This window comes from Dipteris shenzhenensis, chromosome 25, assembly GCF_047967505.1.
Source record: "Dipteris shenzhenensis isolate YYH24624 ecotype China chromosome 25, Dip_SZ_1.0, whole genome shotgun sequence".
NCBI lineage: Eukaryota > Viridiplantae > Streptophyta > Polypodiopsida > Gleicheniales > Dipteridaceae > Dipteris > Dipteris shenzhenensis.
The window spans coordinates 44,208,041-44,234,015 of NC_141620.1; the positions used below are offsets into that span (position 1 = coordinate 44,208,041).

General features: G+C 42.8%; 1 protein-coding gene across 1 annotated transcript in view; it reads left to right on the top strand.

The window, feature by feature from the left end:
• Nucleotides 1–25,975, top strand: part of LOC147885929 (dynein-1-beta heavy chain, flagellar inner arm I1 complex-like) — a 629,024-nt gene that overhangs the window by 163,147 nt on the left and 439,902 nt on the right. The window contains exons 20-24 of the mRNA XM_087396248.1: nucleotides 3,081–3,140; nucleotides 3,465–3,615; nucleotides 3,718–3,876; nucleotides 4,141–4,239; nucleotides 20,096–20,358. Of these exons, the coding sequence (XP_087252374.1) occupies nucleotides 3,081–3,140; nucleotides 3,465–3,615; nucleotides 3,718–3,876; nucleotides 4,141–4,239; nucleotides 20,096–20,358 (732 nt within the window). The remainder of the gene's footprint in view (nucleotides 1–3,080; nucleotides 3,141–3,464; nucleotides 3,616–3,717; nucleotides 3,877–4,140; nucleotides 4,240–20,095; nucleotides 20,359–25,975) is intronic.

Sequence of the window (25,975 nt, forward strand, 5' to 3'; positions counted from 1 at the left end):
GGATTGCAGACAAGCCAGGATAATTTGGAAGGGGATAGCCAAATTTTCAGTAGCTTTATTCGCCACCCCTTTTTCATGACTTGGGGCTCAGTTGCTTGGCTCTCTCTTTCGGGGCCCCACGTCTTCTATGAGATACATGACTCCATCTTGGGATTTATTTTGACACCATTTAGTTGAGCCATGCTCTCCGGATGGTGTTCTTGCTTCACCCTTCAGAACTGCACATGCGTCTATGGGCTATTCTTAGGAGATACTGGCGAGTATTGCAGTGTGGCATATTTGGAGAGCCAAAGGCACAGAGGCATTGGATGGATCCCAGTTCCACCCCTCTCATACCATGGCCAATTATGGATAGACACTATACATACATTGATGGCCATCTGGGTGACCATGCAGGGGTCCTCCATACCCTTCAGGCCTGTACATGCCTCGGTTGACTCATCTTGGGAGATAATGGTGAGCATATCACCATTGCATATTTGGAGAGCCGAATGCACAGAGGCTATGGATGGATCCAAGTTCACCCCTCCCTCACTTTGGCCAGTATATGGATAGAAACTATACATACTCTGATGGCCATCTGGATGAGTATGCAGGAATCCTCTCAGGCAGCTTCTGCTAGGAGGGTTATTTTCTTTAGGGAATGGAGAGGCTCTCCCTTCTTCTTTGAGACGTCCATAGGGTTGCGGTGGCAATTTCTGTTAGAACATAAAGTCAAGTTGAGTGTGTCCTAGAGTCTTAGGGTGTCCTACAATTGTGTGGGTGTGAATGTGTCTAGTAGGTGAGCAATTAGTGCCACCTCCTAGAGTTAAGTAAGTTAGGTGTATGAGGTGGAGGTCTAGTGACCTCACCTATGATGTCAAAGAGAAGGCTGCCCTGCCTTTAAAAGAGACACTTGTACTTGCTATCACAGTGAATCCAATAATATCAATTTGTTGCCTCAATCTTGTCTCTATCATGTGATTATCTTCTGCTCTCATGTTCCTTGACGTGGTATCAGAGCCAGCTGGGCTTCCTACACCTCCTACACGTGAGATGCAAGCCATTCTGCTCCAGCCATTGCACAACTATTCTTTCCAGCTTTTCGATTTGCACGCTTAGCTTATCTGGTTCGTTTGAAGCTTTGAGTCCACCACAGCCAGACGCATCTCTATCCAATGATCTACTATCTCGTGGCTTTGCTCTTAATTCTATACCATTGGCGCTGCTTCCCGTGTCTCTGGGCTACGAATACTTGTAAATTGGCTATTCAAGAAGGATATACTTGTGCGATTCAGATGCACACAATTTTGAATTCTAAATTGGTGATTCTTTATGAGGCAGCGCAAGGTATTCTGCAAGGCCTAATATTCTCTTCTCCAGCATTGTTGAATGGGCATGCTACACGGAAACACAAGGTATTATGTGAGATGCATATTGTTATCAGTTCGTAATGGCATAATCTTGTCAGCATCATTCGAACGTATTTTTCTGAGGTGGTCCTAGAGATTGTCCTATCGATGCATATCTGTTGGTACTCTGTCAACAGCGGCGCTTCTTCTGCCAGTTTCGATTGCCCGGTCTGTATTCATCTATTGATTCAGACAGCCTAGAGGCAGTCAACATATTTCAATCAACACAATTTTTCATTGATATCTGGCCACTCAATAGCGTATCATTTGACACGCTGGACACATTCAGATTCTGCTACGAATTGCTTTCAATAGAGCTTGGTTGATTGGGGTGATGCATTCGTTGATTGCTGCTCTCACCATGTTTATCCTTAAGACAATTATTCTGATTCAAGACGCATAGATGGCAGTGTATCTTTGTTGAGCGATTGATTGAAGAATGAAAAGCTACAAGCAAGGGGCAAGGTTTGCTAAATGGCAAGCTGTAGTAATGGTCATTTTGTGCTAGTTGTTCAAGTGACTGCAAGGGGCCCTGCACGATATGATGCAATTTCTCAGGACAGCAGTATGGTTCCAATTGTAGATCCTGAGATTCTCTTGGATGGTGACCATGATCGGACACTTACAGTTGCAGAAAAGGATGGGAATAAAGTCTTTTACTTCCTCTTCCTTGCCAAAAACAGTGTGGTGTATGAAGGCAACCTGTTGAAACCGCCAATGTGCATAAAATTTAGACACGACAACATCCCATACATATTGATGGTTTGGTTTTATTCAAGATCTACACACAATTGTAATAGGAGTGCCTATGTTTGGAGTCTTTCTACGTTGGCCTGTAAGGATGCAATGAGATGACCATCATTGTCATATTCTGTTCTTGGTTCCATTCTAGTTGTCCCTCACCTTTCTCCATGGTGGGGTGTTAGAACATGGAGTCAAGTTAAGTGTGTCCTAGAGTCTTAGGGTGTCCTACAATTGTGTGGGTGTGAATGTGTCTAGTAGGTGAGCAATTAGTGCCACCTCCTAGAGTTAAGTAAGTTAGGTGTATGAGGTGGTCTAGTGACCTCACCTATGATGTCAAAGAGAAGGCTGCTCTGCCTATAAAAGAGGCACTTGTACTTGCTGTCACAATGAATCCAATGATATCAATTTGTTGCCTCAATCTTGTCTTTATCATGTGATTATCTTCTGCTCTCATGTTCCTTCAATTTCAGCCTCAGCCTTGGTTATTTTCGACCTCATTTTGAGGTGTTTTTATCATGATGTATTTTTGCCTTGAGCTTGCTCTTGCGGGTTTTATTCATACTTAATGGAAGTCTATTTTTGCAACAAAAAAAAGTATGAGAGAGAAAAGCATACCAAGCTGCTCTCTCTAGCCCATTGTAGATGAGCAGCTCATGAGAGATAGTGTATATTGCCAATGGACAGGCATTCCGGCAACTGCAATGAAAGGTTTTTGACATATCATTTGGGATAGATATTCTCTAAAGGTAGCATATATTTCAAGGTAGAGACTCTTTAAAGGTAGTATGTTTTCTGTTCTCTTATCAAAAAATTTGTCGTTACATCTCTTTGCCAAGAACTCTGTAATTTTTTAGTAATTATTCTCTTTTTTTTTTTGCACATTTTGTATTTCTAATCACTGCTTCCGTAAACCTCAACTAAGATTCTTGTGATTCATCTTTTCAGGACATTGTTGAACTCCATTGCACGAGCAGAGCTGGAGGACATATATGCATACATGGACAGGTAAAACAAGATATTTTCATATTACTTCATTTATTGAAAACCTACAAGGTCAAATTTCTTTGTGTGTAATTGATCAGCCAACCATGATTTTGTGTTGTTTCTTTGGCCAACTCGTTTTTGTTTTCCTTTATGATTGGAATCTATAGTCTCAATTAAGATGAATTGAATCTAAGAAGCTTCTTTCGAAAGGGAAAAAATATTTGTTATGAGATCAGGCATGGTTTTTGGTCCATTGTTTTTCCAATGACATACAAGAAAATTGTGATGTATTTTTGTGTAAAAAGTGAGGACTGTATCCTGCTTCATTGTTCTCACTTTTCACAGAAATACAAAGGAGCTTAAACAACCACCAGAAAATTTGGATATGTTAACTGAAAAAGTCAATCGCTGGCATGCTGTAAAAGAGGAGCATGCAAACATTGAATCCCGATTTGAGCCCCTGCAAGAAAAATACAGAACGCTTCTAAAATTTGAGGTAATATTAAATAATCAGCAGTGTTCTGGTGTAAAGGACCTCAGAGAAGCCTAACAATGATCACTGAGGATACCAGGATAACATGTGGATGTGAAATCACAGGTTCCCATAACTGAGGATGAAACGTTGATGCTAGAACAACTGCCTGAAGATTGGGATGCATTTCAGTCTATGCTGCAGAACTTGGAAGGGGATCTGGAACAGGCCAAGAAAGGATTCTATGAAACTCTTTCACTTATGGTGAAGTCATTTTCCAAAGAGGTAAGCTTCCACCTTTACTTTTGTTATGTCTGAAAAAAAAAAGTGGTCGGACAATGATGCCAATATGTGTTCTAAATATGGGTGTAATATATTTAGAAATTTGTAGCCTTTATCTATCTAATATTGGTATGATGCAGGTATAGTATCTTTAGAAATTTGTATATTTTATATGTCCAATACTGTAATTGTTGTATTTGTGAATTCAAAGTGATTGGATATAGTTGGACATGTTCTCTTACCATTTCTTCTGTGTTTTGGCTCCAGGTATCTGATGCAAGATCACTTTTCTTGGAGAAAATGCCAATGACCACCTTAACAACAACACATGATGCCTTGGCCTTCATTGAGGAGGAGTACACCAAGGTTGGTGCACTACTTTTATGTTTCCATTTTTTATGATATGTCGATACTAATGTCTATTAGAGAGTCACAATCTAATTGACAATTAATTGCCTACTGCCCTTGCAATATGTTGCTAGTTTATAATCAAAAAATTTATGGAAAACAATCAAATGTCAATGCTTATAGGAGTCTCATGTCTTCTTGTGCAGCTTCATTTCTAGAAAAAAATGTCAAACTCTAGGAGGTAGGTTTTAATTCCACATGTGCCAAACATAAAAGAGTAAAGATGACTTAACAGAAGTTTCTTCGGGCAGAAAAGAGGACATAAAGATTGCAGTGGGATCCACAGACATGCAGATAGAGACAATGCCCGATTGAGGGTGTGGCAGACTGTTCCTTGTTGTTGCCTCTGGATATGAGGCTCTCATTTGATGTACCTTTTGCCAAAATGGAATTCGAGATTGCATTATCTCCAATATATGAGGGTAATTGTCCTCATTCGAATGGATTGACCCCTCATCCTCCATTGCCTTTTGGGAGGACATTCGTGCTCATGTTACTTCAGCTCTTTAGTGACACTCTTGGGCACGGCTTATAAAATTTTAGCAAAGGCAATCAGCCTATGGTTGCAGCCTCTACTTCCTGATTTGGTCCACAATATACAGACCTGGTTTGTGCATGGCTGCAGTATTTTGGATAATATCTTCTTGTTTTGGGAGGCCTTGGAGTTGGCCAGACATAGTGCTAGGTCACACATGCTATTCTCCTTTTATATTGAGAAAAGCTTATGAAATAATAGGCTCAGGATTTTTGGAGAGTACGTTGCTGTGTTTTGTATTCTCCTTTTATATTGAGAAAAGCTTATGAAATAATAGGCTCAGGATTTTTGGAGAGTACGTTGCTGTGTTTTGTATTTTCAAACTCTTGGATCAGAGAGGTATTCTCTCTTTATAGATCAAAGAGATGCCTAGAGGAGAGAGATTTCCGATTTCTAGACCAGTCCAGTAGGGAACCCCCCTTGCTCTTCTCTTGTATTTATTTTGTGGTAGAGGCCATGAGTCCCTATCTGAGTTCTCAGTTTGACATACTTGATTTGAGACTCCCCCTCAAATAGGATGAGGACTTACTGGGATAGTGAACTTCTAGATGACATAGCTATTTTTTTCGGATATCTCCCCTCATTCCCTTACTGCTTTTGGGACAGACTTCGATTTGTTTTCATTGCAAAAGAAGCCTAGATTGCACAAATCCAACGGCTTTAGGTTAGTGATGAGGACTCTTTAGATTGGGGTTCAAATTTTGGCTTCACTTGGGTCTAGAGAGATCTATATGCTAGATTGGGCTGTCAAGTGGGCATTGGCATTCCTTCCACAATATACTTAACTTCTGTGTTCAAGAGTATCAAAGGAGACTTCTATTTTGGAGTTTAGCCAAGTTGGATCTTGCCTCTATAGTGGTATTTGTCAATCAAGTATTGTTTTTTTTTAAAAAGAAAAGTACCTTCCATTAAAACTTGAAGAAAACACCATACAAGTTAGCTTCCAGAAACGGAGCTAATGATGGTAAGTACAAAGGAAGACAACTTGGCACTCAGAAAGACCAGCATGTTTCTAGAAATCATAGGCTCTCTTGAATAGGGGCTAATAGCCAAGGTGGTGGTCTATACATCCAGCGGATATCTCCCATGTTTCTAGAAATCATAGGCTCTCTTGAATAGGGGCTAATAGCCAAGGTGGTGGTCTATACATCCAGCGGATATCTCCCATGGTAGAAAAGGTGTAGAATATGCCTGCAGGCCGAGCCTTGCAGAAATGCTCACGCCTCTCGGCGGTCCCTCTTGAACCTGGAGTGCCGCACTCCCAAATGGCGCGCAATGTGAAAATGATGTCTTGCCATATGGCTACTAGGGTAGCTGATGGTGGACCCTGCTGTTTGCCTAGGTAGTGATGCTAGATACCGTCTCCCAAACACTATCCTCAAGTGAGAGCGACAGCCAAGTGTGGGATAGAGGTATTACATCAACCATGTCAATTCGGGAGACCTGGTCAACCAGGTATTGTTGGCAGCTACCTAGTTTGTTTGCTCATGTTGGTGTCACTCTAGGGATTGCAATGCACATCTCAAGAAGAATATCATGAATTATCTTTGAATCGGACTTGAAGAGTTTATACAATGTAGACACATACAATGATACTCCTTTGTGACAGCCAGAGTTGCATTGCCATTCACAAGAATCTTGTCTTTCATGTTCGCATGAAACACATTGAAAATCATCATCATTACGTACGGGATTGTATTTTAGATGGCTTCATTGACCTTATCTATTGTTTCACTGAGGACAATGTGGTAGATATCTTCACCAAAAACCTCATTTCACATGTCATCAACATGATTTGGGGATCAAAGACATTAAAACAATGTCAAGGGGGTCGTAAAATGACATTGTTTCTTGTGTACTCCCATAGGTTGCTATATTCACACATGGATGAATTTGGGCAACCATGGTACTTTAGGTACAGCAGGTACTTCTGAGATCATTTAAGCGTACTTCAGCCATATCATTGAGGGGGGATTTGTAGACATGATGGTGGTGTAGGATAAACTAGGACTTCGTCTATTTTGGTGTGTAGTACCTGGGTACTATGTATACCAAATACTTGCACTTCATTTTCATTGAGCATTCTATTGGAGTTTCTTTGTGACCACTTCTTGCTCACTTGTGTTCACAACCTTTCTCCATTTTCTCCTTCATAGATGGGCTCATAGATGTTAGAGGTACACTGGCTTGGGAGACCTTGATTCTTTCGATGCATAGCTTAATATCCTTGATCTCGATATTGCACATAGAGCATTTCTTTTGTGAGCTTGTTGTTAAGGAACTCGGAATATTCCAAGTCAAGAATCATGGAGGATTTCTTCTTACAATGTATTGGGTCTTGTATTCCTTCCTGTGGTAGTGACAACATTAGACAAATAGTTCCTTCTACACATCTCAAGATGCCTTCTTCACCATAGACAACCTAGCTCACTTCCTAGGGAATCTCTGGAAATAGGGGCTAACAACCAAGGTGGAGGACTGCACATCCATTAAATACCTTGCTTGGTAAAGACATCAAAGATGCTTGCAAGCCAAGCCTTACAGAAACACTACCGCCTTTTGATGGTTGCCCTATATCTTGAAGTCCCATGCTCCCCAATGGCACACAAGTGTAGATGATATCCTACGAGATGGCGATGAGGGTGGCTTCCAAGGGACCCTGATGGCCTCCCATCACAAAAATGCAGCAAGGGCCCATGTGTACAAAGCAATAATTGAGCATTTTCTCCCATACACTATCTTATGCATGGTGATAGCAACGGGCTGGGATAAGAAGGAGCAGCTCTTCTTCTTTTTTAGGCATTCCCTAGCGAAATGCCCAACGATCCTGCACTGGTCATGTCTTCCCTCGATCTCCACTCTTTGTCGAAAGAAAGAACCATTTGGATGCTGAAGCAAGATATGATCATCTAATAAATTAGGGTCCAATGTAAGGACCCTAACTCTAGGAACCCCGTCAGACCCGATCGCCTCTGCAACTGTCGAGGGAGGGGGGGGATCTCAGTGACAATACCAAAGTACTCCCCAATCACCAAGAGTGAGCGATGGTAAACCTGTAGGAGACTAGGAAAACAGACGAAAAAAGAAAACCCTTGCTTGGCTTCTTCCACAGGGTCAAAGCCCAGCATGAAAGGGTCAAAAAAAATCTTTTATGTCCCACGTGCAAATACCCGGCTTTGAGCACAACGCTCGCAGCCTCCGATGAATAAAAAACAACCTTGAAGAAACCTCGCCCTAATAAGCGAACATCTTTGAGTCGAGGGGTGAGGTCCGAAGGTAGCGCCGCAAGCATCTAGATATGGAAGGTGAGACCCATAGATGCATGCGATCAATGTGGCAAAACTTTCAAGCTCTACATCTTTCTTGAGTTGGTGCAACTCGTTTTCTGAAAACGTAACTGCTTTCGCGGCCGGTGGAAGTGGAGTAGGATTGGATGAATGGAAATCCATAGCCAATCAAGGTGAATAGGCCGACTCAAACAAAAAAATAAGTTCCGTCCGACCCCGAAATGTTGCGGGAAGAAGAGGCCAAGAGGAAGAGAAAGGATGAGAGAGGGAGACAGAAAGCGGGAGGAAGAAAGAAAGAAAGAAAGAAAGTTTATTAAAGTCTTTGGAAGAACGAGGGGTCTATGAGACTGTGAAAAACCTGCTACAAATAAGCTGTGGGGGTGGAGCTACTAAACGAGCATCCACGCCAATGTATAATGCAGAATGAAAAAATGCAAAATGAAAGTACTAATTACAACATAGTCATGCCAGTGGTCGACTACAGATCAACATCATCATCATCGCCATCAGGAAATCAGGGTGGATGAGGCGGCAATAGAGGCATGAAATTGGCGATAGAGTGTTGTCAGCTGCTCATGGGTGTGGCTCTGTGACATCTCGTAGTCATAGCTCTGCGTCTAACAAGGGCCACAGTAACCCCTGTCGGTCGGGCTCCAACTCTGAACAGAGAGGGGATGTCTTCAAGTGTGATCTATGCATCAACCCTCTATCTGAGTTGTCGGGTCATTGGCTCTAGATGGCGATCATGTCGAAGCCTCGTCTCACAAGTGTCCATGTGATCTGGCAGAAAGAACTCTATGATAGAGCTCTGAGTAGTGGATTGGCCATTGGTGCACTCTTGGCCGAGTCGGACAAAGACTACAAGGTGGATCTCCAAGTGAGTTTTCAAGCCCACAACTGAATGGAGCAAAATGCAATTACAATACCGCTGAAAGAGAAGATCTCGGCATGGTGTATGCCATGACCAAGTATCACCATTACCTCCTGGGAAGTAGGTTCATCATCATTACTGACAATCAAGCTCTTAAGTATTTATTAAATAAGCCCACTCTTGGTGAAAGATTGACCAAGTGGATACTGCTTTTTCAAGAATCTGACTTTGACCACACCAGGAAGTCTTGTAGTGAGGCATGCTCAGGGAGTTTGTCAACCAGCCTTATAGCGATGGTGGAAGGTAAAGCCTTCAAAAACCACCCCCCCTTCATGACGGCATCATTAGGTGGCACAGACATCTTTGCGGCCAGGACCCTCATCCTCGTGTACATCTCCAAGATACTTTCGCCAAGCTTCATGGTATCAGTGGATAACTCTTGGACAATCATGTGTTTGAATTTTTTCAACTTGAAAGTGCATAACAATTCCTCCCTTAGGTCTGGTGTCCCCATCTGCAAGTGTTTAGGGAAAATTTGACCGTACCATACATCCGCGGCATCCTCCAATGACGAGGGGAAGATGTGAAGGAACACATGCTCATTCTCCACACCTTTAGCTCTACATGCTGTGAGGAATTTTCTCACATGAGCTTTTGCATCCTCATGGAGGTGGCCTTTGAACTTTTGAGTCTTTAGGTGGACCTTGTTGAGTAGCTCGAGAAGTCTAGCTCTATCTATAGGATTGAGAACTGGCATTTCCACTTGAGAGGCTTGAAGCAGATGCAAGAGTTGGAGGTAGTCCCGATGGAGCCGTAATGAGTGTGGGTGTTCCAGAGGAGGAGACCACATCGACAACACCTCCTGTGGAGGACCACAATGGGGAAGTCACTACTGATGTAGTCATAGAGGACATGTGCACAGGTGGTACTGCATACGCGAAGGGCCTCCGTGTTGCAGAGGGAAAGGGTGAGAACATAGAAGATGTGGGCATGAGGATGGGAGAGCATTTGGGAAAGAGAGAAACGGAGTTGAAGTCATGGATGAGTAGGCAGTAGGGAAGGAAGGAGGTGGTGGAAAAGGCAGCACCGGTGTGGATGGGAAGGGAGATGAAACCTTCATGGCAGGTAAAGGCATGGCTAGAGCAAATGCACCCCTGAGTGGGATAGATGTGGAAGAAGGATTAGCTAGGAACCCGGAGCTATGCATAATAGATGAGGTAGCAGCTTCTCCAACAGAGGTAGAGTCGGGAGTAGAGGGAGTCACCACTCCAGTAGAAGTGGTGGTTGATGAAGACATTGTTGCAAGAGGAGGAGTGGGGCTGCCTTGACCTTGATGAGTCCGTGAGGAGCCCTCGTCCTTCGTACCCTCTTATTTCACCTGTTCTCCGCTTTGCACTTCTTCTTCTCCGGAGTCCGGATCTGACCACCAGGGTTCCTGTTGATCCAAGTCAATGAGAGTGTCGATGAAGTTACTTGCTCTGGCTACTGCTCCTCACCTGGTACTCGCGTTGAGGACTTAGTGAACTTCCATCGCACGTAATGCTTCTTGTACCGAGTTTGGTCTGCTGGAAGTCTTTTCTCCCCTCTCCTCAAGTACCTCCCAGTTCTCTTACTAGCTCCTTCAAATGTTTCAGAACTACTCGGCATAAGACCTCTCTCTAGGACCCTAGAGCACCACTTCACTTGTACTACTCAACACCAGCAATGTCCCATCATGATTGCCATAAACTGTTTGGGGGGGGGGGGGGGGGGGGGTCCTAACACTTCCGAAAGTATTACCGGAGGCCTAAGGCCACTGGTGCGAGAACCTAGTAAGACATGCCATGGGTGTCACCAATGGTGCGTAGACGAGTGCTAATCGATGGTGTTAACGATGTGCGAGCGGTGCAAGTGCAGAAGTGATGTGAGCAAGAAGAAGACTAAAGCGGAACAACATCATAAAAGCATGAACGGAGAAAAACTCCATTGAACCAGGTGAAGAAAGAGGAGGGGAGGAGAACACAACGGGAAGAGATCTTAGAGAAGCAAGCAGAGATGGGAAGTAGCATAGGTCATTAGAAGGAATGAATCATATACTCATGAGAGTTACACCAGATGACTGATACACCAGGAGAAGATACACATGAGGTGAGCTCTTGACTCTAGCCTCTCACTCACTCCCTCACGCCCTCCGCCTCTGCTAGAATCTCCCCCCTTTCCTCCTGTTTCCCCCTCTTCACCTTCTTCTCATCTGCTCCCCCTCGCTGGAAATCTCCGTCCCTCCTCCCTATTGGATGTCTTCTTGCATCCTTAGCCGTTCCGCCGTTTGTCAGCCGCTTCGTCCTTGATGGCTTTTGCAACTCTCTAGCCTGTTTTGAGTCAGTGAATCATGTGCTCCATGTGTACTCCTATCTATTCCATGTGCTCCTGATACTAGTTGGTTGCGAGGGTTGGTGTACCACCTATAACTGCTAGACTGCTTCCCATGTGCACCAATAGGTGTACCGCCTATGCACCAGTGCGCCAGTACTTCACTCTGATCAACTTTGACCATGGTCAGTCGAGGTACTCTTTAGTCATGTATTGCTTCCGTCATATCCAAGTCATGTCCAGGTCTTGTACAAGTCATGTCCAAGTCATGTACTGTCAAGCCATGTCCAAGTCATGAGGTTTGGTACTCTTTAGTCATGTATTGCTTCCGTCATGTACAAGTCATGTCCATGAGGTTTGGTACTCTTTAGTCATGTATTGCTTCCGTCATATCCAAGTCATGTCCAGGTCTTGTACAAGTCATGTCCAAGTCATGTACTGTCAAGCCATGTCCAAGTCATGTACTGTCAAGTCATGTCCAAGTCATGTCATGTTTGCTCTCGAGTGACCAAGATGTGAACACGATGCGACTAGGTGTGACCAAGGTCTAACAACCTTGGCATGTTGCTCAGTGACCATGATGTGACCCAGGTGAGACTCTTGGTGGGAGTCTGACTCGGAGTACAACACATCCACACCCCCCCTTCTACTACCCCTGTTGCTCCATCTACTATTCCTCCATATTGCTATCTATTTCCCCTTGGCCTCTGTTGTGTCCCCCTTTTTTGGCATCCTACTACACCCCTTTCCCCTCCGACAACATTCCTTGGCTTCTTGCTATGGTTGCCCCTTTACCTCCTGCTTCCCCTCTTAGTCTGGTGTTTGCGACTCCTTTTACTCTCTCACACTTTGCTATGCCTCCCCTCTTTTCCTTGTTAATGCTAGAGAAACGAATCAAATGCCTGGTGCTTGCGACTCCTTTTACACTCATACACCTTGCTATGCCTAACCTCTTTCCCTTGCTAATGCCAGAGAAACAAATCAAATTCAAGCCTTATCTGCAAGCTCTTTGATCCATTTTAAGCAACTATGACTTCACATGGATCCCCTTCGCATCCTGCCCTGGTTACCCCCGCTAGTAGTTCCCCTCCACTTGGGTAGCACCCCAAACGCCAAAGGGTAGCTTCAAGTTTTCCATCTACCTCAAGGCTATCTACTGCACCAAATCCCATTGTTATAGTTATTTTAGACGTTTCATTAGGCACAGCTTTCATCCGCTCTTATGATATCTCCTCCGACACCTTTGACTTTACGGGCTCTTGACACATTCTCATTCCTACTCTGGTATCCACATACTTGCGTCTTCCCACCCTCCCATTCAGCCAGCATATGGTAAATCCCAGATTTTGACATCCTTTCTGGTAGGATGTACATGGCCTAGAAGGGGGGAAGATTGCTGCCGCAATGCTGTTGAGGGGAAGAAAAGAGAAGAGGTTTTCGCTAGGTATTTCTTTGCACGCCTGTATTTTGATCTTAGCCATTATTTTATCACAAGGAGTGTTCGCCATGCACCGAACGTCCTTCTCGCTGCCATTCTTTCGGCTCCGCCTCTCTCTTTTATAACACCTTTCGAGCAAGTATGTGCAAATGCCGAGGTCGGATACATACTTGCACATGTGGGCCACAACTCACCCAACTCCTCCTTTAGTGGCAGGCCGCCCCTCCTATTGTGGTAGCACGTCTCCCATCTCACCACACCTGCCCTCTCCCGTTGTATTGTCTAAATCTTCCCCTCCACCTTCTTCCACCTCCCCTACCCCTGCTGGTTTATCACCTCCGCCATACGTGCCTCTTTCCCCCGGTGCTAGATCCACCCCTCCCCCATTCCCCCTTCATGCCGCTCTTGGTGCTCCCACTTCTACATGCTCTATAGGGACCCAATTGGTGGTGATGTCTATACAGGTGGCAAGTCACACTGTTTTTCCAGATGCTTCCTTAGATGCTTTTACAGCTTCTTCTTCGCTGGTGACCCCATCTATTGGCCTTACTATTCTTTCCCCAATTGGTAAGCACCGCCACTGATTCCATTATTTTTGCACTCAACAGGAGAGAGCAACCACTTTGAGCCACTAGGCTCTCCTGTTCATGAGGGACACATTGCGTTTGCATATCTTTCACAAGTTGATACTTAATGCGTAGCTCCGTCTACTTTTCCTATGGAGCCTAGATCAATGAGCCCATCCCTCTTTGAAACTTACATTGGGTATGGGCTCCACTTCTGCTACAGTTCATGGGCCTACAACACATATGCTTCCCTCTTTGGATATGCACGCCACACATCTATCGCTCAGGAAGCCCTAAGCTCTCATGCCTCCTCGGAGACCCCGTACTACATATGTCACAAATACACCAACAGCGGCGAGTCTCAGTAACTATAGACACTCATCTTGGACCTATCATCTTTGAGGGAGGACCCTTACCATTCATACTAGCTGCCCCAACTTCATGAGAATGATATGTTGTCCCACTATCGCGCTTCATCATCAGGAACGCCCATTCTCTACTGTCACACTCACTCTTTTTTTTAAGTGAAATCTTTGATTGATTATATTACAAGAATAGTCACCTTAGAAAAGAGGCGCTAGAAAATACATCAACTAGAGATCTCAATATATGCCAATTTTACATCTTGATCTATCTAGCGAGTCTGCACATAGATGTAGGAGGAGGATTATAGGCGACTTCTGAAGGCACTCAAGAGGAAAAGGTCTCCTGCTAACTTGGAAGAGGAGGATGTGGACTAGATTTTAACCATTACTTTGCATGAGACCTTGGCTATAAATGCCCGTCCACCCAAGCCCCCCACATGTTACCTCAGCTTGGATACTCTTGCACTGGTAGCAGCCTTGGAACCTCTCGAAGATCACGGTCTGCAGGGTGTGTTTGAGGAGTTTGGAGAGATCATAGATATGGCTGATTGCATGTTTTTTAGTGACAGGTAAGTTTGGTCAAATTGATCTATGCATTTGCAACAACACGTCATGGACAATACCTTCACACAGCTTGGGGCTTCCCTATTCAATGCTACAGGTCATACACATAAGCTGTTGTCCCAAAAATAGCACTTGAAGGTGGAGAGGGAAAAATAGACCGCCGCTCAAGTGCAAGAGTGGCAAACACAATTGCAGACCAAGGAGGCAGCCTGCCAGACAGAGATGGATGTGTAGAAGGAGAAACATGCCCTTGAAAGCTATACACGCTACATCTCAAGAGAAGGTTGCTGATTTGCAGAATTAGCTTGCCGCCCGGGAACAAGAACGTGTGGAACTTTAGGGGCGGCACTCAGCCCAGGAACAAGAACGTGTGGAATTCTAGGGGCGGCACTCAGCCTTGGAGCAGACACATGACACAAAGCACACCCAATTACTTTCTCTTCAGGTAGATCTTGCTCTTCTTCAATCCAAGCTTGCTCATTACAAAGCAAGCTACCACTACTACTACAAGGGAAAGTATGAAGAGCTGCAGAAACGTCATGGACAATATCGAAGAAGAAGACCTGGATGACACCGTTTCTGGAGTTTCCATAGTTATTGGATAGTTATACTGGGAAAGGCCCTTTCTTTTGATGATAGTCAGTTGTACATGTGGCTTTTTTCAGTTTCCAGTACATATAGTTTTTGTCATTTCTTTTGCTAAGACAATCAGTTGTACACACGGCTTTCTTTAGTTTTCAGCACCTATGGTTTTGGTTCAGTTCTCTGCTTCACCTCTAGAGCTTTTGTATATAAGATTGCACTTTCTTTTATTTGTCAGTTGTGACTTGTAAGGCCAAGAGCCATTTTGTAACGTAACTTTTTCTTTTTAAAAGAGCCACACTCAACCCGCGAGTATCATCCTCTTCCATTCAACTGGGACGATGAATGATAGTGGCGGGGAAATTGTTGTAGGATACAGAGACTATCCAAGACCATTTGATGGACATGGCCACCTGCTCGACTTGGTCACGGGGTGGACGTGGTCACATTATCACCAAAGTACATGGTGCATCAATGAGTTACATCACACAAGAACGTTATCTCACCTAGTCCACCTCACCATTAGTTCTTGCGTAATGAAGCCCCTTGTTAGAGATACAGGTGGTGCATAGGGCGGTGCACATGGAGTAGTTACATGTTTTCATCACACACAATGCTCCTTGTCAGAGACAAATATCACTAATGCAAACTTGTAGTGCAGGGCCTTGCTATGCAAGGTGGTGGTCAAGGGGCTTTTGCGGCTGGGATAGGAACCTTGGAAATTTTTTCATTCGATGCATGCATTCCTATTCTCCTTCCATGGGTGGTTATTCAATGGATAGGTTTAGGCAGAATTTTACTTTGGCTCATCTCAAGGTTCCTTCCTCCCCTCTTATTACTACTATCGTGAAGGCTTGGGGCAGCTTTTGGAGTACTATTCAGAGATTTCCCCCTCCTCTTGGGAAGAGATTAATAGATAGCTTGTCATGTGGAATGACAAAAATACTTGATGATCGTGGTAAACTTGGTACTTCTCATTATACGCAGCAGTTTAGATGGGAGAAAGGTCACGCTTTGACAATGGTGCATCCTTAGATGTATTTTCTAAGCTGATGGAAGTAGAAGACAAGGGCAATGTCTTCTTACGTACAAAGAGGTGGAGGATGATTTCTTTGGAGACATGTGTAACACCCCATGTGTAAACTCTTACTCTTTGATACTCTGCTCTTGGTTCTCTTCATAAAGGGATGTCCATGTCGATCATCTTGGTGCTATTGACTATATACCCGATTTTTGACTTTGTGGCCTCCTCGGTCATGGCGGACCTTGTTTCCCACTCCTTCCTATCATACTGTGTTGCTCTTGTGTTCAGTTGCACTATGGTTTGGTTTCACCAATGTCCTGGGCCCGAAATTGTGCTGGTCATTAGTATGAACCAAGTCTGGTCATCGGCATGGAATAGGGTCGACACGCCTTTTCTATCTGATGTACAGCCCCCCCATCTACTTCGCTCCCTACTACGATCCCCCCTCTAAATAGGAAAACCAGATGCTGCTATAGTATCTCCACATAGAACAACAAACAAAAGAGCCAGGGATCAAATAGTGTCACCATGATTAGAGGCCAAATGCAGAATTTGTTCGGTGACTCCACTTTGGATGATTGTCCATCTAGCCAAGTATGAAGCATTCTTATTAACTTTTTTTAAATATCTCCAAGGTCATTTCACCTTTTAATCGATTCTGATATTTTCTATGCCTTATACCAATTCTTAAAGTGTTTGAGGTATCCGTTTTGACCTCTTGAATTTAGAAACCCCAATGAATTCTCTCTTTCTTTGTTTAAAAAAAAAAGAATGATTTTCTTACAACTACCAAAGCCTCAAGACTTCTTTTTTTTCAAAAAGAGACATCTATTAAGTAGTAAAGAAAACTGTTAGAGCAAGCTCCATACAGGATACACCATGCAATGCATGAAAAGCTCAAAAGCCAAAAAGAAAGGATTGGGGCTGAAAGTGCCATCTCAATGCAGTTTTTTTTTTTTCCCAAGAAAGAGACTTCTATTAAGTAAGAGAAAAAACCCGCGAGAGCAAGCTCAAAGCGGAATACATCATGAAATCATGAGGATAAATAAAAGCCCCTCAAAGTTAGGTGGAAAACAACCAAGGCTAAGGCTAAAAGTGCCATCTCAACCCCGTAGGAGTCTCAGAGACGAAAGGAGAATCTTTCCATTCCCTGAAAAAAGCAGCCCTCCTAGCTGAGGCTGCACGGGAGTCTCCCTGCATACTCGTCCATACGGCCATCAAGGTATGTATGGTGTCTGTCCAGATACTAGCCAATGTGTGCGAAGGATGAACCTGAGTACCCTCCAAAGCCTCTGTGCATCTGGCTCTCCAAATATGCTAGGATGCTATGCTCGCTAGAATCTCCCAAGAGGTATCCATAGAGGCATGTACAGTTGCAAAATGAAGGTGTGGTACCACATCCAATGAACAGGACTCAATCTGATGACGTCGAATCGAAATGGCCCAAGAGGAGTCAAGTCTCTCATAGAATACCTGAGGTCGTGTAAGAGAAAGCCAAACCACTGAGCCCCATGTCATAAAGAATGGGGAGTAGGCAAAGTGACTGAAAATCCTGGCTACCCCCATCCAAATCATCCTCGCCTGTGTGCAATCCCATAAGCAATGCTGAATAGTCTCCAAAGCAGAGAAGCAATGAGGGCAAGTAGGGTGGCTCCGAACCTGGATCTCCAAAGGTTCATTGCAATCCCACCATGGATAGAAAGCCAAAAGAAGAGAGTGATCTTTCTATTCCTGTGGGATTTCCAGAGTCTCCTCCAGAAGCACCTCTGCTGATCCGTAGTGATATCAAATGTCTCCCAATGAGAAACTCTAGAAGGTCTCCAACCTCGACTATTGAGCTGAAATCTCTTGGCATTACTGACCATGTAACAAAAGAAGGGGATGCTCTTCTCTCGATGCCCTGCGTCGATCCACTCCCACTCTCCAGGGTCCCACTGCAAATACCCAATGGGAACTCCCTCGTAGAGCCAAAGCCTCCAAGATCCAGTGGAGAGTAGCAAGGGTCTCGGTCGAGGAACCACTCTCCAGAGTCTCCTCCAGAAGCACCTCTGCTGATCCGCAGTGATATCAAATGTCTCCCAATGAGAAACTCTGGAAGGTCTCCAACCTCGACTATTGAGCTGAAATCTCTTGGCATTACTGACCATGTAACAAAAGAAGGGGATGCTCTTCTCTCGATGCCCTGCGTCGATCCACTCCCACTCTCCAGGGTCCCACTGCAAATACCCAATGGGAACTCCCTCGTAGAGCCAAAGCCTCCAAGGTCCAGTGTTGAGTAGTAGGGGTCTGGGTCGAGGAACCACTCTGAATCTGATCCCTGCACCAAAAGACCTACAACCCTGATAGGCTGAAAAGCCTCAAGACTTTTTTGGCCTGTCGTAGAGTAGGTCTTAGTGGAGGCATTGCATTAGAAGAGAAAATGGGCCTTTTTCTTTTTTTTAAAAATTCTATAATTCTTGGATTGGTCCCAGTTTCACTTACTATTTCTTCCTCCATCTTTTCCTACTTTCACTCTCTTTTTTTTTTTGTGAAACTAAGAAAATTAGATTATGAAACATCCATTTTACATCAAGGCAGTGCTCGAGAAAAGAGCCAATGCCCTATCCATCAGAAACAGTAAAAGAAAAGCTGAATGCAAGAAACATCCAAATCTTCCTCATGCAAGGCATCATATAAGGACTGCCGCAATGAGGCTCAGAAGAACTAATAAGGGTGCTGAAGGGGTGAATTCAGATATGCATAATTTTGTTGTAGCTAGAGGGTCCATAAGGCCCAGTATCTGATCCAATGGAAGAAAAGAGAATACTGTGACAAAGAAGCTGATAATCTGCCAAACATCCATAAAAACCTCGAGAACCTTTGTGCAGGAAATCTGAGAGATAAAAAATAGGAGATCTTGTCCAGAAGGTCTCTGGAATATGAACAGACAATAAATGCGGAATACTCTCAGAAGTACGATGACATCTTGGACAAAGAGGAGAGGCAATCCTTCTTTGAGCCAATTTCACTCCCACTGAAAAACTGCCAACAATACATCTCAAGAGAAAGAGTCTCTGTTTCAATGGCATTTTCAGCTTCCATATCAATTTCAATTTCCCTTTCCACCAAGTTAAAGACTTATTCAGATGCCAAAGAGAATATGCATGATGAGCAATCCATGGAGGAGGTAATATCAATCGATAAGCCTGTATGGAAGTCAATAGATGCAAAGGCTAAGAGGATAATCCTGGACTTGAAGACTGAAGATGCCAATCTTGAAGCCTGTCTCTTACTTCCAATCCGAACCAAAGGGAGTAAGAGATCTGCAATAGCTTGCCATATAGGTCTATGATGCATCCCAAGATTGTAGTGTTGGCATGCTGCCGAAAAAGAGAGAATATGCCCCTGAGTATCTACCACATCATCGATGAACCGAATGCCTAACTTCATAAGATTGTAAGCTCTGATTGGTTGTTGTACAGCAAGAGGAGAGTAAAAAACAGCACTCCAATGAAGGCTTTCCATTCGAAGCGAGGAAGCTATAGTAGCAGGATGGGGAGACCATTTGATGCGAGAGAGCACTTTCTTCCAATCCTGAATCAAGGCAGTAGAAAATGGACAACCAGGGATTTTACCTTGAAACTTGCCAAGTACTACTTCCGATGGATCAACTAGCCAATGAAGCATTTGTGCACATCTGACCACATAAAAATGCCAACATGATAGACCAGTGATCTTTCTTGCCAACACATGAAATTTGATGTTTATAAGATTCAAACCACCATGCATTCTTGGTGAGCAAAGCAGGTCCATTTTGAGCAACCTTAAAGCTTTTCTATGAAGCTTAGTTTTCCAAAAAATCTCCATGGTTTGAGACATAAAAGAAGAGAGATTCTCTCTCTCACTCTCACTCTCCCTCTCTCTCTCACACACTTTTTTTTTTTTGTGAAGAAATCTTTTATTGCTGTAAAATAATTACATTCATAGTTACTTCAAACACACATGCTTTCCCCTCCACCCCACATCACTCATAATCTTTCCTTCTCCCTCTCTTCTACTAGTGTCTTTTACTGTAGCTTCTAGTTCCGCCAACCTTTTGGGCAGGCCTTATGAATAACAAAAGTCATTCACCTTGTTTTTCTTTCAATCAAAACAGACTAAGTTTTTCAGCGACCTAGTAGGATGTTTTCATGACAGGAAGAAGTGAAAAACTTTAAAGGTTGATTAACATCTAAATTTTAATTGAATTTCCAGATTGAAGTATTTCAGCAGCGTTCACAATCATTATGGGCTGGAATGAGTATTTTTGGGATGGAAAAACTGTCGAATAAGGAGAATGCAGCAACATTGAAAGACTTAGAATTGCTCAAAAGCATGTGGAGCTTAAAGAAGGAATGGGAGGAAGCATTTGACAGCTGGAAAGACGGTCTCTTCAGTGAGCTGGATACAGCATCCATGGAATCTTCTGCTTCAATATTTAGCAAACGTGTGTTTAAAATTGGTCGTGAAACAAAGGGGTGAGAACATTTGCATTCTTTGGAAATGTGACTGAATAGACATGGTCCTTCAATTATGGAAAAATGTTATAGACTGCATACAAATTTTGCATATTCTTTCTTGTTTAGTTTACTTGCAATTGTTATAGTTGGATCTCACCTTACAAGACTGTCTTTTTGAATCTTCAAGCACAAATTGTCCTTTATATTGATGTAGTAGTTCAATCAATGGAGGAGGCAGCTGTCTTGTGGATGTTGTCCCAAATAGTTGACTTGAAAGCAGATCTTAATTCATAAAATTAGTATGCCTTTGTATTGTCCTCTATGGTCACAAGAAACATTAGTAGGATCATTGGATTTTGGTGTCAAGCTCTTTCTTTTCTGGAGATGATAGTAACACAGTTTCTATTCTATTTAAATTCTTTTAGAAGCCTAAAGGAAACCACAAAGAATAAGCACAACTGACTCCTTCACTTTGAGAAGGTTTATGACAGGCCAGATTCATCAGATGTAGGAGATTTTAAAATAATTTGTTGGATTTAGTGAGAAATGTGCAGGAACATTAAGTGAGGGAGGGAACTCGACAACAGCATGAGCATACACAACAAACGGGAGAGAGAGAGAACCAACGTGAACTCTGGATAAGGAATGAACACAATATGAGTGATAGTACATCTAGTGACCACTGGCTATATATATGGACCCACTATCACATAGCAAGAGCAGGTCTAAATGACAAAAAGCCTACCTGTCCATACAAGGAACCTAAATGTCCTACATACCTTCCCTCAATGGTATGGATGTGATACTTTAAAATGTCTTAGAAGTGCCTAGGGCACCTCAAGTACCATGGTTGCACAAATCATCCCTGAAAGGAGATAGCAACCTATGGGCATTGTATACATGTACACAATGCCATTTGACTGCCCCCCTTGACATTGTGAAAATGTCCCTCATCCCGAGCTTCTCTCGAAATCATATGAATGGATCCGCTACAAGAGATTTGGTGAAGAGATCTGCCACATTATCCTCAGTGGACAATACTGAAGAGCAATGTAGCCATCATCAATACAACACCAAATAAAATGATAGTGGTTTTCAATATGCTTCATGCGAGCATGAAACACCGGGTTGTGAGCAATGGCAATGCATGATTGACTATCACAACATATAGATGTGGGAACATCCTCCTGTGAATCATGAAGGTCTACATGAGTTTCCTCAACCACATGCATTCTGTAGTGGCTGCGACTGTTGCCATGTACTCCGCTTCAATAGATGAGAGTGAGTTCCTGGTTGTTCTTACTTTGCCATGAAATAGAAGTGCTGCCCATAAAGAAACTATACCTAGATGTATATCTTCTATCATCACAATCTCCTGCCCAATCTGAATCAGTAGAACCATGGAGATGTAAATCATCGCTTGTAGCATAATGCAAACCAAAGTGAACAGTCCCACATATGTATCGGAGGACCCTCTTGCCTGCATTCCAATGTGTGACAGTAGGGATTGCATGAACTATGATAGCAAGCCAGTGGCATAAGAAAGATCCGGTTTGTTAGAACATCAATAGATGAGCTTCCCAACCAGCTACTTGTATAATGTGCCATCAAACATCTCAATAGTATCATGCTTGCTAAGTTTGAGTCCCTTCTCCACAGGAGTAGACACGGGTTTTTTGTCCTACATATTAAATTGCTGAATTATAATCAAGGCATACTTGGACTGAGTATGCCATGTGCCATTTGCCAAAACTCAAGTCCCAAACAATAATGTAACAGCCCCAGATCGGTCATCTCAAACTCTAAGAATAGCATGGTCTTGATGGCTGCAATCTTCTCTGCATCATTGCCTGTGAGTATAATATCATCCACATATAAAATGAGGATGACTATGTAGTCATGGTCTTGCAGAACATACAAGTTGGACTCACTTGGAGTATTGCAAAACTGATGTGACAGTAGGCAGGCATGTATGTGATGATACCAAGCACGTGGTGCTTGTTTTAAACCAGATAATGCTTTCTGCAACTTGCATGCTTTGTGTTCCTGTCCTGCAACACTAAAGCTTGGAGGTTGCTTCACATATAACTCCGCTTTGAGGTCTCCATTCAAGAAGGCTGTTTTGACATCAAACTGATACATTGGCCAACCATATGAGGCAGCCATGGCTACAACACATCTAATAGTTGTCATCTTGCCCACATGAGCAAATGTCTCCTCATAGTCAATACCTTCTACTTGTGAATATCCGTGGGCAACCAAGTGCACCTTATATTTTTCCACTTCACGATTGGCATGATATTCCACCTTGTATACCCACTTCATGCCAATGATAGATCTGCCCACTGGTAGATCTACTAGTTCCCATGTTACATTCTTCTCGATAGAAGACATTTCTGATTTCATTGCATCCAACCACAAAGGATTAGTTTATGCATCCTGAAAATTGGCAGGCTTGAGCTTCCATCACTATGGTCATCAATGCACAATTGACTTCATGAAGTCTCTTTGTGGCACCCTTTGTCCTGGGCTCATCGCCAGCATTATGGAGAGTGGGTTTTGCCCATTTGGGAGCTGAAATTAGTGATTTTTCTGCTATTGGAGCAGGCTGAGGCTTTGGTCTCCTTTGATAAGTGATGATTTGTTCGTCAACCACATTTTTCTCCAGCTGTTGGGCATTTCTTGCTGTTCTGAATTTTCTATTTGGGGATGCAACACATCATCTATAGCCTCATTAAAATTAATGACAATTAAAGGAGTTGGATCCAAATCTGAAATATATTTCATGACAGTGTAGCCCTTGGCTTCATTGAAGAGAACATCTCCACTAACAATGAGTTTTCATGTGTCTAGATTCCACAACTTGTAGCCTTTGCTTGCATGGCTGTATCCAACAAAGATGCACTTAGTCCCTTTATTATCCAACTTAGACCTTTTTTTGTCCGGAACCAAAGCATATGCCACTGAACCAAAAATACGGAAGAGCCCAACTTTGGGAGGTTTACCATAAAGTGCCTGAAAAGGTGTAATGCTTCCCAAAGCTTTGGTGGGACATCTATTCTGAATATATGCAGCTGTAATCACAGCTTCTTCCTAAAAATATTTGGACAAATTCCTCTAAGAAAGCATGCAGCAAGTCATCTTCAAGAGAGACCTGTTTTTCCTCTCCGCCACCACGCGATTTTGTTGAGGAGTGTATGGAGTTGTAAATTAATGCTTGATGCCATGCTGTCTCAAATAGTCATTGAAGCCATCTAGCACATACTCTCCTCCATTATCTGAAAGCAATGTTTTGATCTTAGCATCCAGTTTGTTTTCAATCAACTACTTATATTCTTGAAAGAAATAAAACTCTTCATACTTCCTTTGCATAGCTTTAGAAGTCATCAATGAATGTCACAAAATATCTATTGCCTACACGTGTGTCCACATTGAATGGTCCACAAACATCGGAATGTACAAGTGCAAGTTTCTTTGTTTGTGGGTGTGTCAATTTATGAGCAAAAACCTATGAGCAGGTTTATCCGAGCGTGTTTTTCAAGAGATTTAAAATTTGTATTTCTTTAGGAAACTTGGTTTTTACACTTTCGTTTTCACCAGAACTAGATCCCTTTAAAAATATACAAAATTTTCACTCATTCAATTTTACATAACATAAATTTTCTTCTTCATAGACATCCTTTGTACCCATGTTATTACCTAAAAAAAGTATTGAAAAATAATTCCTTTAAGAAACATCCCTCATAATCACTCTCAATGTAATAATATTATACATATATAATTACTTATTAAACACATTTATATCAATATGACAAGAGCTTTCTAGTGTTTTAATAGCATAAATAACAAGATATTTATGGATATGTTTCTAAAGAAGTTTAAATTACTATAAGTATCAACTTGGGCTTATATATCGCTCACATAAAATACATGTAATATTTAATACTGTATATGCGATACTTTCCAAAATATAACTCCATAGATGTGCTCAAATGGGGGTTTTCAATCAATATGAGTGGCTGAATGACTATATTTGGACATTGGATGTGAAAGTTATGCCACTTTTAAAAATGATGTCCATGGTAGTTTCACCAGCGAAACTACCTTGGAAGACCTACTTCAAAGGGGTTTCGCTGGTGAAACCACCTTAATGGCTTGCTTCTATGAGGTTTCTTTGGAGAAACCCTTTCATGAGGCTAGGTTGAAAGAGGGTTTTCAATGTCACCCCCGTTATAAGAAGGATCATAAGGAAATTTTCATAAAGAAGTCTACTCTAAATGTGGATTTCTTCAAAAGCCATCCCCTTACGTTACTCATCATTTCCAAATATTCATATAAAGATTTGTGTATAAAATAGGCATTGCTATAATACTTTGTATATTTCTAAGTGAAACTATGTTTTGTTCTGATCTATTTTTGCCATATTTTTATATAGTTGGAAGCTTTTTTTTCTTCGCTCGGACGCTCAGAAGATTTCGCTCGGAAAATACTCATCCCCTTTGTAGCCCATACTGCTCCATCCAAAGAGAAAGGTTGTCTATGCATTTTGCCCACAACACACTGCTCATAAAATTCAGATTTCATGCTATTGAGCTTGGGCATACCTTGCACCATGTTGTGCTTTTGTAAGTACTCCAAGCTGCGATTTTTATGTGCCCAAACTGTGCATGCTAAAAAGATGTCGGATCTGTAATACTATAGCTGCCATAGCTTGAGCTGAAAGGGGTTCAGCATCAAGTATATACACACCATTATTATATGTACTGGTGGCAACTACTACCCTAGTTTTTGTGCGATCCTTGATCCTGCATTGCAAATCCTGAAGTTCAACTAGCATGTGTTGTTGAACAGTACGTGTAGGCACAGAAATAAGATTCCTCTCGAGTCCTAGCACATGCCACACGTTGCGAATGATTTGTGCTTTGCCATTAGGTAACCGCACAAGAATATCACCATTGCCAGATAAGGGTAGAGGGAAGGGGAGGGTGTAGGGGAGGGGGAGGGGGAGGCAGAGGGTCGAGGGGAGGAGGAGGGTGGAGGGTGGAGGGGAGGGGGAGCGCGAGAAGTGGTGGAGAGGGGTGCGGGCAGAGGAGGGCACTGGTGCAGTGTGTGGATAAAAATGAAAAAATGTTTTTTACTTGTTGCATGTTGATGGGTGAGTGCATAGCTATGTACATAGCTAGTTGGTAGTGGAAATGAGCTATGGATACTCTCATAAAAGACTCCACACTGATGGTATACTTTCTTGAGATGGTAGATACTTCCACAGGGGCTTCTGGGAGATAATGAAGTGCAGTGTAGGTGCACCAGACAATCCAAAGTATGGTATCCAGAGTGTGACGGGGTTTTGTTGTGGGATGACATACGCCTTTCATGGTTGTCCCAAATCCTTTTTGTATGAGGGCATGAGCATTTTTTTTGTTGTAGTTGTCTTGAAAATCTATTGTGTCGGGATGGTGTTCACCATATGTGGTAGTCTGGGCAACTAAATGCTAAATGCTGGTGGCATGCATTTGTGTGCACATAGTAAATGAATATGTACTTAAGTGCCTTGGTGTATGAAATTGTGGGAATCCTTGGAGAGTGGTAAAAGGCAAAGATGACGTGGCTGTAATAAAAAAAGCATGCATGAGTT